This window comes from Spea bombifrons, chromosome 13 (genome assembly GCF_027358695.1).
Source record: "Spea bombifrons isolate aSpeBom1 chromosome 13, aSpeBom1.2.pri, whole genome shotgun sequence".
Taxonomy (NCBI): Eukaryota; Metazoa; Chordata; class Amphibia; order Anura; family Pelobatidae; genus Spea; species Spea bombifrons.
The window spans coordinates 29,139,708-29,158,962 of record NC_071099.1 but is presented as its reverse complement, the minus strand read 5'-3'; the positions used below and the strand labels follow the sequence as shown (position 1 = coordinate 29,158,962).

The 19,255-nt window shown below is 43.4% G+C and overlaps 1 protein-coding gene across 5 annotated transcripts in view; it reads right to left on the bottom strand.

Moving 5' to 3' along the window:
- CHD6 (chromodomain helicase DNA binding protein 6) overlaps positions 1-19,255 on the bottom strand; it is a 57,683-nt gene that overhangs the window by 25,938 nt on the left and 12,490 nt on the right. For 2 of the 5 annotated variants that reach the window (XM_053454159.1, XM_053454163.1), the window contains exons 3-8: positions 10,181-10,226; positions 6,984-7,474; positions 2,898-3,045; positions 2,556-2,705; positions 1,426-1,491; positions 221-279 (exon numbers count right to left, since the gene is read on the bottom strand). In XM_053454159.1, coding sequence (XP_053310134.1) covers positions 221-279; positions 1,426-1,491; positions 2,556-2,705; positions 2,898-3,045; positions 6,984-7,474; positions 10,181-10,207 — 941 coding nt within the window. In that variant the 5' untranslated portion in view covers positions 10,208-10,226. Of the gene's footprint in view, positions 1-220; positions 280-1,425; positions 1,492-2,555; positions 2,706-2,897; positions 3,046-6,983; positions 7,475-9,018; positions 9,150-10,180; positions 10,227-12,042; positions 12,218-19,255 lie in introns of those variants that run through there. The other 3 variants (XM_053454162.1, XM_053454161.1, XM_053454160.1) reach the window with 3 other exon arrangements.

Sequence of the window (19,255 nt, the reverse complement as noted above, 5' to 3'; positions counted from 1 at the left end):
GGGGGGGTCTCTAAGGCACACTTTATCTATATCCTGGTATCTATCTATATATACACACACACATATTTAATGTATATTTCCCTACATATATATATATATACTCTCTGGAAATTAAATCACTGAAGATATGCTGCATTTTCCTTTTTTCTCATTCTAGGTCTTTCTAGATGAATAATCCACATTAAGGCAATCCGCTTTGAGACATTACAATAAAACTTACAAATTTCTGTATTTCACATAAAATTCTTCCACGTCCATTTCAATCCCACCCGGTGTTAACTGAAAGAAAGAAAAATATATATATATATATATATATAATTTCAAGGTCCACACCACTATGGCAGTCTAATTCAGAGGTCTCTAAAGCATTTCTTCCCAGCCATTAAAGAGCAACAATCCCCGTGACGCTGTAGGGCATGCGCTACATAACATCATGGAAACTAAACCTCTGCAACAGGGGGACAATTATCTGCTGGCTACACCCAGTCTAACTCAGTCTCATGAATTATGACCTAAACCATAAATGAGCCATCTTAGGACATGCTGAAAAGGAGTATTAATTATCTACAGCATGTGTCATTACAGCCGGTGAGCTGTTTTAGCTGCAGAAAATACACCGGCCTAAAATGTACCATTTTCTGTTAACTGCGGTGACATCATAAGTCGAGAAAAAGAATCCAAAAGCCACCCCATAGTAAAGTAAACAGCAGATCGGACGGTAAAAAAGTACTTTGTTTTGTACATTACAAATCTGATTTAAGGTCATGGTAATCATATTAATCTGACTATTTCCAGAAGAAGAAAATACGTATACTTTGCAATCTTTATGAAACGTTTGAAGAGGAACTGTCAAATTTCAAGTTATCCTCAACAAATTATTGCGCCGGCATACAATATACCAATTTTATCTGCTCAGATAACGGCTGTGAAAAAGTCCACAAAGAGCTGAGGTATTACAGTGCTGGAGATGGATGTATAGCGGAGCTGGCCGTAGTTGGCTCGATTCCCATGTTTAGCACAACCTGGATCATGAAGAATGGAGGATCCCGCACAACCCCGTCTTCCTGGCTAATGGTTTGGTCCTTTCAAGCTTACAAAGGCTTGTGAGGACTTTTCTTAGGTTTCTCCATGATTGGGATTGGGTCATTTTGTGGCCTTTAGATACATGAGCAGCCATCTTTAACAACGCATACTGTTTACAAGAGTAAGAGTGAAGGCCAACCTGTGAAGAGGACCCAACACACAACCATAAATAGAGGCTAGTGGAAGATGTACTTCCTTGACATCAAGCGTTGTCCTTTCTTTCTTTAACATGAAGGGAGCGTTGGAGGACTGATACAATGTGTTGGGGTCTGGGCCCTAATTTGATTCTAGGCTTGATCCTTTAGCTGTGAATTGCCAAGGTCTGTAAATCTCACTGCTCACCTCTTTTTGAATAATTCTTGAGGACAGAATCCTTTCTATTATGTTGGCATCATCTTCAGGAGGTTCCTGGGACACAGAAGGCGCATTAGGAGAAAACACACACCATACACACATGCATCGCACTGCTCTATGCAATCGTAACCGGCATTGGTGTCCTACACACATGCAAGAAGAACGCTATGAAACACTTTGTACTTTCCACTTTAATGCTTATTCTAAGAATATTTTGTGGGGAAATGAACATTAACAAACCAAAAAGTAATAATAGTAAAAAACATAGATCTGACACACACAATGTTTTATTAACAGGAAATATTACACAAAAACACACTACAACACAACGGACAGGAAGCCTGACAAATAAACCAAACGCAAATCCCTTTAATAAATGGGTGGCTCTGGCTTATCTGTTTTAAAGAAAAAATGTAGCTCCTTGGCTGGAATGTGAAATATTACCACGAAACGCTGATGTTTCATTTTTGTACAACAATCAATCAGAAGAAGTTAGGGACACATGGCTGACAAGTGTTTAAGAACTAGGAAGATAATGGCCCATAGTCATGCTTTCTAGCACCGGCCACCTGGACCCCCCCCTCGTGGGGAATGCGGGTGGGAGGTCCCGCTGAGGTCGGTTGGTGGTCTCCGCTCATGCCGCTGGACACACACTATTTTTAATGTTGTGCCGTAACGCAGCTCCCGCGACCCGGAGAGCAGGTACTTCACCCGGAGAGTTCCCAGGTACGCCCATACTCATAAACTAGAACACCATGTTGGCAGTAGATAATCTAACAAAACGTTTGTTGTTGCTCTGAAATAAAACCCTTGAACGTAACATTTCTGGGATATTTGTGGTTGTCTTAATACTTTTTTTTTTTTTTTTTTTTAAAGAGGCCGTCGTGCCAAAAATACTGTTTCAAGGCCTATTTTGGGTAGAGAAAGACAGTGAACAGTGGGTGGTAAGTCCTGTACACATTTTCAGTATTTAAATCAGGAGGTGTCTTTTTGCCACTTTTGTATTAATGCATGCATTGACGGAGAATGTAATCTGTGTGGATTAGCGATTGATATGTGGCACAATTCTGCCCGATTTCAGAAACAGCTCTAAAGTTTATCGTTTACGGGAGCCGTACCTCAGCCTGCCAGGCAAGCGTAGATGCAGACAGTGCAGACGCTCTCCCGGCACCCAGAACGGCAATCGTCTCTCCATCATCGTCCACCACTTTAAAATCAAGATCTTCGTTATATTTCCTCCTCTTCACCTGCCTCCCAGACCTGCGTTTCTGTACAATGGCAAGAAGAGGCAACGTGTGAGAGTAATCATGGGGTGGCTTAGCTTTAGGAGTCGGATATTATTTTTATCTTTTATTTACATAGCACCAACAATTTACGCAGCGCTTAATATCAGCATTCTCCCACCATTCCATGCATGGGGGCCCAACACTGGACCTATAGGTGAAACCACAGTTCTGTACCTGGCTGTCCAGAGACTCGGTGGACTCCTCGTTGCTCTGAGAAGCCGAGTTCAGCATGGACATCTCACCCTCCAAGCTGTCCTCGCAGGGATCGGCTTTCCTCTTGCCTTTCTTTTTTTTCTCTACTGGAGTTGGTCCCTGCTCCTTACTGTCGGTAAAAGAGATTACACGTTAAATGCAAAGAGCCAACATATAATAAACACTTTGATAACCATGAGTACAAAAAAAAACACCACAGTGCTCTTTAGAAGGCAAGGATTATCGATATAAACCGTATTAACAAGCGGAGAAAACCGACAACGTGAAACACGGCTGACACTTTAAGACAGTTGGGTAACACTGTCAATTGCAGATTGCTGTAGGTCAGTAGAACAAAAATCTTCGCCAGAATACATAAATGTGTAAAGTAATGGCCCCGTGTCCTAAGCGGCATATCTAGGATTTGTGTTTCATGAGTCAAGGAAGGGCCTTCTTCCATAGAACACGATGGAGGATAAGAGCCATTGAATTATAAGGATCAGCAGCAAAGGTCACGAGGCCAACTAGACTGGGTTGTCTGGAAATTTGCCGAGTTTGACTTTAACCCAAAGTTACTCCTTTAACCCGACTCCCAAGTTGTGTTGATTTGCCGTAACTCATCTATCCAGGTAGACGACGGCGCCTACCAAACAACCGTTACTCAGGGAATCTGCAGGAGCGTCACGCATAGACAATGCGGAAACCCCCTCCCCAATATCACTATGCATTATGCAGGGCAGGCTTAGCCCTTATTGCAGGAAAAGTTCACAGAGGCTGGCAATTTAATATATATATTTTTTACACAAATTGTAATGGCTTGTAAAATGTAAAAAACAAGCATATAAAGCCTTTTTTTTGCAAATAATTTACCATAAAATCTGATTTGTATTCTTACACGCTACTGATCACTCATTGAAAGTACATGCATGAGTCCCAGGGCCGTAAAATCCGATTCCTGTGCCTCGGGCGCTGGATGATAGTGATTTGCATTAGGTCAAAGAAAGCTGACACAGGAAATGTATTTTCTCCTTAGAATCAGTACCTCGACTGTAAGACCAGCGAAATGCAATCCCTGTTTTTTTAGGTAAATATAAATCGTATTTTACAAAAGAAAAATGTTTCGTGTGCAGAGATCACGTACACTTTGTCACCGACGTATTCTGGACAAAGCCAACAAAAGCAACGGCTCAATCTATACGGCAAAGAACGGGAGGAGGCGGGCGAGGGATCGGGGAATGTGGACGATGTACAGAGAAAGCGAGTCACTTCCAGATGACGTGTTGGATAAGACGGCGTTTAAATCCATAACCTATCCCACTGCGACGAGGAGGCAACACAATGGGTCGATGCAATGGATGCGGAGCGGAGGCACACGGTGTCTCTTCAACGGAGGGGCTGTGATCTCAAAGTTCTCCCTTTTTCTCTTGCCCCTTTTGCGGGGACTTAGTCTTCAGTGTGCCTGGCAGCTCTGTGCCCACCCGTTATACAGGTGAATGCTATATAATGGCATCACTGAGCAGCGTTGCATACATAAAGTCTGGCATGTTTTACATTTTATCTTTCTTGACAAGGCATATTTCGGAACACAAAGTGGTTCTATTAGTAGAAGGCTTTCTCTCCTAGCTGAAGGACCAGACGTACGGCGCATGCACAATGCAGTCTCCCCTAATGGCAGGGTTAAGAAATGAGCCCTGCAGGCTTCTCTCACTGCATACCGAACGGAGTGGAAATGTTTAACTTTCCTGCAATCTAGGGCTGCAACAACTAATCGATAAAATCGATAATAATCGATAATGAAATTCGTTGGCAACGAATTTCATTATCGATTAGTTGAATCGATTATTATCGATTATAAAATGAGGGTTTTTTCAGAGCAAACGCTCTGAAAAATCCCCCTCATTATATAATCCGTTTAGTCTGACTCACCGTCTCACAGCAGCAGCTCCTACTTACTCCCCCTCCCTGTAATCACTGTGACAACTGGCCCCGCCCCTTCCTTCTCCAGGCCAGAACCACATGGCTGTGACACTCATCTAACTGTAAGTATATGTGTATATATATATATATATATATATATATATATATATTATGTGTGTGTGTGTGTGTATATATATATATATATATATATATATATGTATGTAATATATATATATATATTTGGGCTACTGAAAGTTAGGGGAGGTGGGGGTTAATTTAGGGCCAGTTATGGTTAGTGGGGTGTTTAGGGTTAATTTAGGGGCAGTTATGGTTAATTGGGTGTTTAGGGTTAATTTAGGGGCAGTTATGTTAATAGGGTGTTTAGGGTTAATTTAGGAGCAGCTGTGGTTAATGGGGTGTTTGGGGTTAATTTGAGACAGTTGTGGTTAATGGTGTGTTTAGGGTTAATTTAGGGGATGCTGTGGTTGATGGGGTCTTTAGGGTTAATTTAGGGGATGCTGTGGTTAAGGGGGTGTTAAGGGTTAATTTAGGGGCAGTTATGGTTAATGGGGAGTTTAGGGTTAATTTAGGGGAATCTAAATCCTGGGGGCAGTGAAGTGGCATATGTGGGGAGGGCAGTGTGGCATGTCTGGGGAGGACGGAGTGGTGTATCAGGGTGTATAAGGCATATCTGGGGGTAGAGAAGTGGCATGTCTGGGAGGCAGGGTGGCATGTCTGGGGAGGATGAGTGGGGTATCAGGGGATATAAGGCGTATCAGGCACAGTGGCAGATGTGGGAGGCAGCGTGGAGTGGCATATGTGGGAGGCAGCGTGGAGTGGCATATGTGGGAGGCAGCGTGGCATATGTGGGAGGCATTGTGGAGTGGCAGATGTGGGAGGCAGCATGGCGTGGCATATGTGGGGAGGGCAGGGTGGCATGTCTGGGGAGGATGGAGTGGTGTTTCAGGGGGTATAAGGCGTATCAGGCACAGTGGCATGTGGGGGGTAGAGTGGAGTGGCAGATGTGGGAGGCAGCGTGGCGTGGCAGATGTGGGAGGCAGCGTGGAGTGGCATATGTGGGAGGCAGCGTGGAGTGGCAGATGTGGGAGGCAGCGTGGTGTGGTATATGTGGGAGGCAGCGTGGAGTGCTGTGGTAGGCAGCGTGGCATATGTGGGGGGGCAGCATGGCATGTCTGGGAGGCAGCGTAGCAAGCCTGGGCTCAAATGTGCATATATTGGGGGGCTGGTTGGGAAATAAAGACAAGAAATGTATTATCAAAGTTTTTTTTATTCTGCTGTTTGTATTTAACATCATTTGTTTAGTAAATTATTTTAAATAAATGAAAAATTTACATTCATTTTTTTATCCGATTAATCGAAAAAATAATCGGCCAACTAATCGATTATTAAAATAATCGTTAGTTGCAGCCCTACTGCAATCCCTTGGCTTTAATATACATTGAATGCTAGAAACTGCACATGCTACTACAAAACGATCATCGAAAAAAACATCTGCGTAAATACGTATTGGGTTATTTCAACAAATAATTATTGGCGCGGGTTTCTGCTAGCCGGGACCCCCGCCACAGTTAAATGTTAAATGGCTTTAACAATATCCATGTATATCAACAGAGGATCGTGCACCAAAAATGTCATAATTTCCCTCTCTTAATTAATACCGTGGAATATTTCTATATGAAGGTTATCCCTCAAGGAAATACTCTTGTGTAAATTAAAAACAAATCATGCTAAACTCAACATTGGTTACCAATTATTCTTTCACCCAAACAAACCTGATGATAGCCAGGTGAGATTAGTTTCCCAATGGCAACAACTGGGAGCCAAGGACTGATCACACTTTATGGAATTTGGGAACAAACAAATATATGTAAGAGCCCCCATACTTTTGTAGGGTCTAGAAAAGTACTAGGAGCGTAGACTGGGTATGACAATAATATTATTCTGGTTGACCAACTTTCCTGAACACCTTCTCAATATCCAAGGGTACTTTCTCTACCTGCATCCGCCATAAATCACCTTGATCAAAGTAGAAGGTATTCTTTTGCCATGAAGATAACAGTACCCAAAGAGGACAAAAACCAAACATTTATAGCGATTGCTTGATGTCTTTGTCTATCATAATAATCTCACCTTGTTTTCTTGAGTTTGGTTTTGGTAACTGATTCTGAGTTAACTTTCTTCTCCTTGGGAGGCTTAGGTTCCCGAGGTTTCCTTGGCTTCTTAGGCTCCTTGGGGGTCTTCGGCTGCTTAGGTTCCTTGGGTTCCTTAGGCTCCTTGACTTTTTTAGGCTCTTTGACTTTCTTGGGTTCCTTCTTCTTCTTTGGTTTGATCTCCTTCTCGGTTCCATGCTCCTTTTTTTTCCTTTTTTTCTTGACACCGGTCCCACCCCCTCCACTATCTTCCATACCATTGAGATTGGTCATAGAGTCACCATCACAAGTTTCTTGCCCACCATCGGTATATAAGTCATTGTCGGCCAAGAGGCGGGTTGGGGTGTCTAGAAGTGTAACTGTGTGGAAATCCCGGGGACTGGAGTCTGAAAACGGAGTCAGCACAGCATGTTCGCAAGATATAGAGGCACTGGACATTGGTGAGTAGCTAAGTGCTTTCAGTTTGGGAAGCTGCAAGTAACAACAGAACATTTTAACATTAGAAAATGGAGAAAAAATATCATCAAGCAGCATTTTTGTTATTTTAAAACCAAGCGCAACTATCACAACTGAGCACAAAACAAAGCTAAACAGCTTGGCTCTATACTCCCTGCTGGACAGCCTGAAACTTTAGATCATTTGTGCCATTTCAAGTAAGGAATCTCCATAAGCGTATTCAGCTAACCCACCAACAGAGGCGTTCTACAACCAAAAACGCATGGCAAGAGTCCTCTGACCAGGGAACCAGCAGCTCCAGGCACACAGGCCTGATGTTTTAGGGGTCAGGGCAAAGGCCACTTAGGCCATCAAAACATTCGAAAAAGATTTCAGAGCCAGCAGGGACATTTCTAGGATTCACAATCCCTGCATCTTGGGGTTATTTTATCTTATCTTGCATGCAAAATGTAGGAAGTGGGACAAAGTATGGTTTTTATTCTTTCAATACATTATATCTGATGGCACTCAATGGCATTTTACACAACAGGGCATCTCACTTTGCCGTGTGATATTGCATATTATGAGGCATAATGCGATTTAGTATGAAGCAAACTAGATTTCAGTTTGTTAACTTCGATAATAAAGAATCAAGTTCATTTGGAAATATTGCCTGGACAATATACTGTATATAAGTCACATTTTGGCATGCTTGTGATCTGGCATATTGTAAAGCATAAAGACCTATACATTTGGGAAGAAAAAATATGCATGAAAACATTAAATAAATCAAGGGGTCGATTTAGGGACAGGGTATTACTGGGAGAATAATATGCATTCATCACACAATATAGATTCTCAAAAAAAAATGTGTGTATGTATTGGCCAACTCCATGACATGCCATCACCATCCCATTACTAACATGCAAGGTAGAAAACCAAGACTGCAACCGTATTATTTAGATAGACTGGAGCTACCATAACCATACAGTGCATCTTTCTGCATAACTGGAGGCATAGCCCCTGATATAGATACGTTTTTAGTTAATGGAATTAAGGGATCTCCTGCCACAGAAAAGCAACTCATCATCTTATTAGTTGGGTGATTAAAACTTCCCTTACTCTCTATGTTACTAGACTGAATAACGGGCTTTTAAAGTTTCCAAAAAACTGGCTTCGTGAGAGGTAAGCCACCCTTTATTTAACAGAAAAGTAAATTAGACATTAGTGACTTATAAGTGGTATCCAGAGCAGGTTAACGTGTTTTTAAGACAACTTATGGTCCTTTAAATTGGTTAAGATAAAAGTCAAAATTAACTAGATTTTTGATTCTTTGAGTGACTATTTTGGACTTTGAATTATCGCAAATTATTAAAATAATCCCTGGTTTTGATCCAATAAAACATTTGATTAAAACTAGGTTTGCCTACTAGAATGTAGAATTTTATGGAAAATAATTCATAATTCACAAATTTCATCTTTCCCAAAGGGAAGAAAAAAAAATAAAAATAAAAGGCGTTTAAATGTCCAGATATCTACTGTTCCTAGAAGTAGCAAGAGCGTTTGCAATAAACAGAGACCTTCATTGTTAGATCTCTCTAGGTCTGCTTCCTGCTCCTTCTTCCCGTGTGCAGCCAGAGCGCTCGGACTTCCTACCAAACCCGGCGACTTCACAGCGATCCGCGCGGCCAAACGGAAGTCTACGGTTTAACTGCACAGAAGAGCAAAAAAAGAAAGGGCAAGTTTCGGAGGTATTTTTAGAACACCGCGGTTCCTATATGTAAAGCCATGAGTATTTTGCCATTTAGCAATAATCTGATAAAATAGCGGCTCTTGCGTCTACACACGATCGCCTTCAACCTCTGAATAATGCCGTGATTTATAATCCTTAGGATGGAACGGGAAGGTGTTGCTGCTTATATTACATAACGGCTACATAAATCTTCTGGCAGAAGTCTGTCTCCCAAGGACAGAATTTGACATCCGAGTTGAAGGATAGTTAATGCAGACAGACACACAGACAGGTCTCCAGTGGTATGTGTTTATATGGGGCAAATATATCGTCTGTAAGCTTGGAGATGTAAAAGCTAAAGCATGCGTGTGATTGATACTTGGTTTGTACTTCCAAATTTCAATCAAGGCATTGAAACTATGCCTAAAAAGGGACAAACACCATTCCAGCTCCAAACGGTGTTCCCCGGAGATTGTTTTGAGGGCAAAGTCTGCATCAGCTGATAAGCAGAGTACTTTGCGGTAGGAGATCGTCTGCTACACGCTGGGAAGTTCTGCCTCTGCACTAATTAAGATGCACACCGCGTCTCGGCAGCACAGTCATCCGACTGAAAGGTTGCACAGATGTTCATTGAAATGTGGGCTACGCAGTCCGCTCTACTAGCATTGAAAAGTGAACATACATATATACACACAATATATATTATATAGATATATATATATATATATATATATACACACACACGGCTAACTAAATGCTCAATCCTAACCCCCTCCATTTGCCAAAGCAGAATGAAGACACACGGGATCCACTCGTGTAGATTTTATGTAGATTTTGGGTACTGAAGGAATCGGGACAGATTTTAATTGGGGCAGACTTAATATTCTGAGGCATAGTTTCAAAAGTAGTCTTATCACCGTAACACCCAATGACGTCCAAACAAAGGTTGATGCAGTATTTGTTTTATGAATGTATTTAACCTACATTTAATTAAATAACTCATTACTAACCTGTTGCTCTTGTTTCTGTATCTTCATTATCAAGTTATTTTTTTACCTAGAACATAAAAGGAAAATGATTTTAACCCACAATACAATGACAGTAGAATCAGAACAATCAGTGGCACGTTTCTTGCATGATGAAACATTATTACCAGTAAACAAAGGATAGAAAGTATACATCAATTAGGTTGCAGCCATCTGATGACCAGGTAACTGGTCCATTGATGAAATTAATAGAATCTTCACACAGGAGAACATATGTTGGATGTTTAATAATAAAATATAGCCTTTTTTAGAATCTCATGTATTATTCTGTAAAGTTTGGGCATCGGTTACTGCTTTGAAAGAAGAGAAACCAGCATTCCAGATCACGACGGTATCAAACAATCTTAAAGTACTAGGAAGACCACCAGTCAATCTCATGCAAGAGATGAACAAAAGACATGTTTATTGAAGTGAGAGAGTATGTAGGGAGCGGTCCTGAGATGGCCCTCCACAATGCAGTTTAATTCAAGAACTCTTGCTAATTTAACTATACACTATGCAGGGCCAATTCAGCCCTTTTGGCGGGAAGGGCTCATCAGGACGGCCCGTTATAACGAGGGGGAAATTCAATTAATCGAAACTGCAAATCTCAGTCAAAAGTTCCATCAGACTTCTGCATAAACGAATAAACTTAATTTCTCCCATAGAAGCTAGGAATAAAAACACAAAAATGTGCGCAAGAAACGGCAAGTAGACTTGCACAGTCACAGCACGCTCGCACACACTCACACGCTCGCACACACTCACACACACACCACGATGTCTTAATCAGCACGGGGTCTCTACATGGTCTTTCACTATTGTATGAAGAGACCCCTGGTGACGTCTTAAACCCGAGCACAATGTTCTCAGAGAGCTTATTACAAGCTCACCTTTGCTATGGAGGTATTTGAAACACCTGTAGTAAAGTCATCAACAAAAGTTCAGCCCGGGAAACAAGTTGTCATGTTTAGTACCCAGGCTGTGTTTAGAGAAAGTTAATGGTGGTTAGATGTTCCTCACGGTGCTTTTGTGGGCTCAGTTCTGGGCATCTACTGTTGAGTGTTGCGGAGGGGAAAAAGAAACGCATAGATAGGCCTGAAAATATTAATGAACTAAGCAGCTCCTAATTACCCTGCAAATGCCAAGCTGCCATTTAACTCGTACGCTGGCTGCACATTCTAGGAATCGCTGTTGGCACAGTCGCTACGCAGAATACTGCCGCATGGTCCCACGTCACGAACCACTCGCACGAGAAAGAGTTACGGGACGGGCTTCATAACGTGAATCCCCAGAAAAAAATTAAAACCAGTAATCCTGTTCTGTTACGGACCTGAAACTAAGCAAATTTGCAGAATATGGTGCCACTGTGCTCATGAGCTTATAATCTAATTTCCATTGTTAGGCACACGGGAGAAGAATAACATTTAATGGAAATCCACCAAACTTCAAGGACAACTAAATCTACTCAAACGAACAAAATTCACATCCCAGGTAACCTAGCTTCCAGACGGTAGCGGAGCCTTGTGCCCTATAGGGTTTCAATTATGAGCCCCCAATCTAATATTAAACATATCTAAGTGTGGTTCTGGATGTCAAGAGGGGAGAAGAGATGGTGAAATGGTGTGAAGAGGGGCATCTCTGTCCTTCAAACACCACATCCCCTGCTCGCAGGTCTGAATTAATCTCCTCCTGGCGAGGACAGGCCATCCGACAAGGCTCTGCTTTCTACTGCAATATCCTATGGAGCCAGAGCGTCTGTGCCGACTCCTTCCACGCTAAGAAGGCGACTCTCGTGGGACCTCGCGAAAACACAGAAGCCGGATTTTTTGGCAAGGCGGCATTACCTATCCCTGTGAGACACAGCGGCGGGGGCTAGAGGGGCCGGCTAGAATCCATACGCAATGAATCATTCGGCTGCGTACACCTGCTTCCTGCTTCAAGGCCAAAAATCCGTATGCCAGGCCGCTCATTTTTCACGCCTACGCAAATGTGAAGTCGGGTTTGCCTGTACGGGAAATGGTTAATGATGCCATTCCCAGCAACAAACTCTGTTTAAAATGTACCAGTATGAACACAAAAACATAAGATCACATGGTAAAGAGACAAGAAAACCTTCCTTCAGGCATTCAGTAACCACACCAAACATCTCCTCATTCAACTCAACGATGGAGAACGTTGTTCTTGTTACAAAAATGTCAAAACATCTAACACACAACCAGGCATCCAACACACAACCAGGCATCCAACACACAACCACACACAACCAGGCATCCAACACACAACCAGGCTCAATGCTAAATCTATAAAGAGAGCGCGAGGGTTTATCTGACCTCCTGGCTCGTTGGCATCTACTCTTTATCCTACTATGTTGTACGTTGCTGCAAAACATAAATGTGTTCAGGTTGACCCAAACATCCGAGGATTTTGGCCTCCTACTCTTCTAGCTAAAACTAAAATTTGTTGATGAAGTCATCGATTGAGACATTTAATTATTTCAATAATTGAATTTAAACATTTAGCAATCCGTGGAAGTTAAATAGGAGCCGCCGATCAATAATATCCAATACTGAGATGACGTATACAGCATAATTAGGTGGTGACGCACGCTGAGCTAATAGTGACTAAACCTCCTGCAAATCTAGAAGTGACCGTTAAATCATTTGGAGTTAAAATTACTGGAAGAATGTTTGTAACAGATAATCCTGTCCATTTTTGCTCCATAGGACCCCCATTTGCTTCCCTCTTTTCTTGTTTGCTGGATATGAATGTAACACATGAGTGTTTGTATGTTAAACAGTATAAGTAAGTACATTGTTCTTAGTCTAAAAGCCTTACTTGGTTGATTAGATAATAATCAATAGGTCCCGATAGGTTGAAATGTTAGGAAACCTGCCTCAATACCAGAGGCCCTAACTAGTCACCATACATGCGAAGTAAACATATGTGCCTTCCTAGGCTGCTGAACCAAATAATTTAATAACTTGTAGCACTAAAATACCGTCCTCATTATGTTAACGTGTTAGAGCTCTTCAGTCCTGCTCCTCGTGGAAGGCGGGAGGGAGCAGGGTACAGTTGGGGGCACAAGGGTCCAAATATAAGGAAAGGGAACAGGGAGTGGGCAGAGCCAATCACTGATCCCCCTCTCAGAGGTCAAAGGCTGTCTGGGAGGACTGCTAATCAGCTGTGATCCCCAGAACACAAGGTGTGGTCATGTGTCACCAAGAGAAGATGTTGTTTGTTGCCATAGCAGCATAAAATACCCAAGGCTATCAAGAATGACCTCACTTGTTCCTACCCTACAAAAGGGTGAATTGATCGCCTTGGGTACACAGCAAATATTTTACCCTGTAAGTGTATTTGGAAAAACCTTGGCTTGCATAGAGGTGGCTTCCCAGACACTGTGCTTTTCTAGCATGCGCTTTGTCACCGTTCTGGGCCAGACACGAGCAGAAGGCTTTCATCAGCAGACTTCGCTGTGTGCCAGAGGAAAGCAGGCCACGTCTTCAACAAACCCCCTGACAGGTGAGCAACTGAGAAAATGAATTTCACAAGGATTAAACCCAGTGATACGTCCGCCATGTTATAAAACATACACTGTTTTTGCCTTAACCCCATCAGTCCCAGTGGCTTTTGGTACCTTAAGCCCTAGAGCTTTTTTTGCCATTTTTACCATATGTGGGTTTCATAAGGACTACTCTTTTCCGTGTTGGATGTACCCACACAAACTAGCCATCTTTTCTATCAGAACGTACAGGGCCTCCACTCGATCAGGCATGATCACTGATCACCCTATATACTGGTCTGATGAGTTGGGAGTCAAACGTCGTCTATGCTCCTGGAGTTCCCGTAACGACGGAGAATATAGATTCGCTAAGACAACCAGGAAACAAGCGTCCATAGCAACAAGCGTCGTCATGGTCAAGCCTCCAATCGCATCACAAGCAATTTAGGAGGGATTGGTCAGTAAAAGACACCCCCCCTCCGCATCTTAAACAGGGAGGAGCCGTTGGTTTAAATATCTGCGAAACGCGGGTTGGGATTTTTTGTTGTTGTTTATTTTCTGTTGCAAAACAAAAATCAATAATTGTGATTGCTAGTATGTAAAAAATAAATAAATAAAAAGTTTTTTGCAACTTCCTTAGTTCTTCTACACTTTAGATGTAACTGTTGAGCAATGACCAATTCTAACCCCCGACATACCCCACATACATATTTATTTTCCACAGCATGGGGTTCTTAACCTGTAGGCCTCCTCAGGGGTCATAAGATTTCACAAGGGAGCTGTTCTTGAGGGCCACATTCATCCCTTACGTGGTACCTTTATACGGTAGTAATTTTAATAGTTATGGCTTAATGGGTTTGGGGGTAGTGAATGGGGCGGGGGTTTATACTTTTTACATGTAGAGGCAATGGGATGTAAGGTTTTTGGGGGTTTTCTGTGATAAGAAAGGGGGCAACATTTATATGCCTCATCCAATTAACAGTAATAGGACCTCAAGCTAAAGACGGCAAATGGACTAATATTCTCCCAGTGTCAGTATTTCAGCTCTCTTTCTTGTAACGCTTACCGGTCTTGCCAACCACAGTTTTATAATCGGCATTTTATTGTACTCCGATATGTACATTCTCTAATTATTGTGTTCGTGGGTCAAACGTAAGTCCTCCCCAAGCTGCCTCTACGGAAAGCATGGGGCATACCTCAGTATGCTCACTGCTCCGCAGAGCTCCCAGTCAACGATACTTCCATCGAGAGAAGCAGCCGTCAAGGTTACTGATCATGTGCAAGAAGATTACATACTGATGTTTCCTGCTTTTCGTAGAGACAGCCAAGAAGGGCTTTAATTAGACAGAAGTCTAATCTTCTCGCTCCAATAACTAAAGAATGGACTCCCACGTGCATTAAAAATACAATATTGGGGACTAGACTGTTTCTTTAATGTTAGCTCAGTAACACTAATATTTAACACTGCTTTTACTTCACTTTTCTTGTGGGTTCTACGGAGGACACGATAGATTCTGGTAAGCAGCCCTTCGACCCATCAGGAATTACCTTTCAGTCTTAATACTCTAATTAGCGAGATATTTCTAAAGCTTTACTTAACCACGCCATAGAGAATAGGTTTTCCGAAAGAACCGCATGAACAATTTAATTCCTGGGAGACAGAAGCCACAATCCCGGGAATACAGACAAACCAGCACCAAATATGGCTAAAACGCCAAAGCATCTGCGTACACAAGGTGCTATCCTTCACTAGACACAAACATTACGCTTCTCCCAATGGATCATCGAAAACCAATAGCGGCCTATAAGGAGAACTTTCCGGAGCTCGAAGCGCAAGATACGTTTCTTCCTATTTAGCCGCTTTCTCGCACCGATCACTTTGGATTTAACGCTTCTTGCGTCCTAGAATAGGCGGCCCGCCATAAGAAATTTTTAAAAATCCAAAGTTTGTCTATGCTTGTAAATATGTTAACAGGGTTAGCAGATGCTCTGCTTTCAGTAAAACTAACTAAACGCCTGTTTACTTTGCCAGTAGCTGCTGCTTCTCTTCCGGCAGGGAGCACCACCAGGTCTTCTGCGCATTCACGGCTATTGAGGATGGGTGTCCAACGGCAGATAAGAACCATTCGGCCATCTAGTCTGCCCATTTCTGCTGGTGTCAAGACTCAGACAGTAATCAGTCCCGAGTCTCCTCTTATGTTCAGGATTGCTTTAGATCAGGGGCGTCCAACCTGTGGCCCTCCAGCTGCTACAGGACTACATCTCCCATAATGCTCTTTCAGCTAAGGGGCTGGGTGAGGACGATGGGAGATGTAGTCCTGCAGTAGCTGGAGGGCCGCAGGTTGGACGCCCCTGCTTTACCTCTACCACTCTACCACTTATGATGGAAAGCTGTTCCGGTTATCTACCACCCTCTCCTCAATGCATTTTACTTCAGCAGCTGTGATCTTTATTGAAACGTCACCTGTCTGCCACCAGCACCTTAGGCTCCCAGATCACAGAGGTGAGTTTTGCTTCAATACTTAAAAAGGGAACATTCAGGCCCAAAAACAGACAATACTCTTCCTTTCTCATGCTACTCAGTTTATGTGTTATGCAGGTAGCAGCTCTTTCAGAGAGAGGTTGAAATATTGTGCTAAATGCCAAGTTATTTCAGTGTTATTATAAGTAATAAATATTGGCTCTTTATTTTAGGCGTTTCACTTCTCCAGGATTACCTTAAGTTGGACAGCCACAGATATCCCTGTACATTATAACCGACGCTCTAAAACGCGAGCCTTAGTTCAATCAGTTCACGTGAATGTTTTTTAGAGCAAACTCTCCCTCCTCTTGTCGAGTCTGGGGATACGAAGATCCCGTCTCCATTGTTCGCAGCTCCAAGGAAAAGGCACGTCTGGGTCTGCGAGTCTTTTGGAAATGGCGACGCGCAGCAATACTTGGAGCTCATCCAAAAGTCTGGAGGCACACAGACACCGCATCAACTACTACCGTGTAAAATCCAAGCAAATTCCACCGCACGCTGCAGAAATCTCTGCCCCGATCCACCCCCTTCCCAAATCTCTCCATCTCTTGGCACCAAACCCAGCATAGAAAGAGAGAGATGAGAAAGATTCCTGCCCGGAGCATCCTCGTGCTTTGCAAACCAGCGACCCCACTCACTGCAAAGCAACGCATGCAACGCCTATAACGCCGACAAATTACATAGAAACTCTCCCTCCACGTTGCTGGACCCCCCCAAAAATCTAAACCCATTACACTACAGGCCGGAAACCATCCTTTATTTGCATCTGCTAGTCTTTGTGATTCCAGAGTACAGGGCACACATTTCTGTACTTTCGAGTAATAGGGAATATATTTATAGGCCTGCAAATTGACAACAAGGTTTTTCCAAATGCGCCTCGCTATTAAACAGACCAGTCAGCTAAAGTAACTGTTCCACCGAAATTAGTAAAATTTTGGTAAGAAACGCTGCTTATTGCTTTCCCGGCACAACGCGACGTCTGCCACGGCTTTCCTCCCGCGTGGTTGGGTTTAGCCGAGGCCGTGGCATCTAGTCCAGCTCCTGTTTAGCCGACTTAGGCAAAATATCTCAGAGGGTTTTTATCATCTAGAACAGGGGTTCTCAAACTGCGGCCCTCCAGCTGCTGCAGGACTACATCTCCCATAATGCTCCTTCAGCTAATGGGCTGGCTGAGGAGTATGGGAGATGTAGTCCTGCAGCAGCTGGAGGGCCGCAGTTTGAGAACCCCTGATCTAGAAGATACAGTAACTGGGAGAAAAGTTGCCAGTCCATCTATTATTTTACGGAAGAAAAACTATTCTAGTCTACCCAACGTTTTTACCCAATGTTTTTATTTCACTTACCACTAATAACTTTACTAAATGAAATCAAATCGTCCAGAGGTGTCCCTCTCACCCCAGAATTCACACGGTGGTTTAAACTAGGGCTGAAACAACTAATCGATAAAATCGATAATAATCGATAATGAAAATCGTTGTCAACGAATTTCATCATCGATTAATCGGATCGATTTTTATTGATTATAAAAAGAGGTTTTTTCAGAGCAAATGCTCTGAAAAACTCCTCTCCTTATATAATCCGATCTCAAACAGAGATCGGATTATAACACCGGAATCCAGATCCCCCGCTACGCTGCAGGGGACCTGGATTCCTCTCACTGTCGGCCGGTCTCTCACTTCCGTCTCTCTCCCCCTCCCATCTGCCTCCTCCCCCCTCCCATACATCACTCTGCCTCTCTACCCGGCACCGTTACTGACATGCACTTTCCCTGCTGCTTCATAGAAGCCACAGTGTAAGTGAAGGGCAGTAACGGAGTCTGTCTGTGCGATGCAGACCCCCACCGGCTGACAGAGAATCATCCTCTCTGATAGCCGGTGAGGGTCTGCATCGCACAGACAGACTCCGTTACTGCCCTTCACTTACACTGTGGCTTCTATGAAGCTGCAATGAAAGTGCCTTCAGTAACGGAGCCGGGTAGAGAGGCAGAGCGGTGTATGGGAGGGGGGAGGAGTCAGAGGGGTGTATGAGAGCCACCCTCCAATACACCACTCGGGCTCCTCCCCCTCTCATACGCCACTCTGCCTCTCTACCCGGCTCCCTGGTGTCTTGTCAGAAACGGAGGTTCACAGGAGGCAGAGTGAAGTATGGGAGGGGGGAGGAGGCAAAGTGATGTATGGGAGGGGGAGGAGCCAACGTGATGTATGGGAGGGGAGGAGCCAGAGTGGTGTATGGGAGGAGGCAGAGTGGAGTATGGGAGGGGGAGGAGCCAAAGTGATGTATGGGAGGGGAGGAGGCAGAGTGGTATATGGGAGGGGGAGGAGGCAAAGTGATGTATGGGAGGGGAGGAGCCAAAGTGATGTATGGGCGGGGGAGGAGGCAGAGTGGTGTATGGGAGGGGGGAGGAGGCAGAGTGGAGTATGAGAGGGGGGAGGAGCCAGAGTGGTGTATGGGAGGGGGAGGAGCCAGAGTGGTGTATGGGAGGGGAGGAACCAGAGTGGTGTATGGGAGGGGGAGGAGCCAGAGTGGTGTATGGGTGAGTTATAGTGGTGTATGGGGGGTATTATGAATTTTTAGGGCATATAGGGGGTATAAGGCATATGGATATTAGGCATATCAGGGGGGCATAAACATATCTGGGGGTAAAAGGTATATCAGGGGGCTCAGTGGCATATAGGGGGTATCAGGGGGGCATAAAACAAATCTGGGGCTAAAAGGTATATCGGGGGCTCAGTTGCATATCACTGGCATATAAGGAGTATAAGGCATATCAGGGGCACAGTGGCATATCAGGGGGCACAGTGGAATCTGGCATATAAGAGGTATAAGGCATATATGGGGGCAGAGTGGCAAGCTGGGGGTCAGATGTGCATAACTGGGGGCAGTTTGGTAAATAAAAAAATTTAAACAAGGCTTTTTTCTCAGTTTTTACTAAATATGAAAAATAGTTAACATATGAATTAATATTTACTAATAACTTTGTATTAAAACCTAGTTTGAGAAGCACTGTGTTTGGGTTCTTGTAGCTTTTATTATT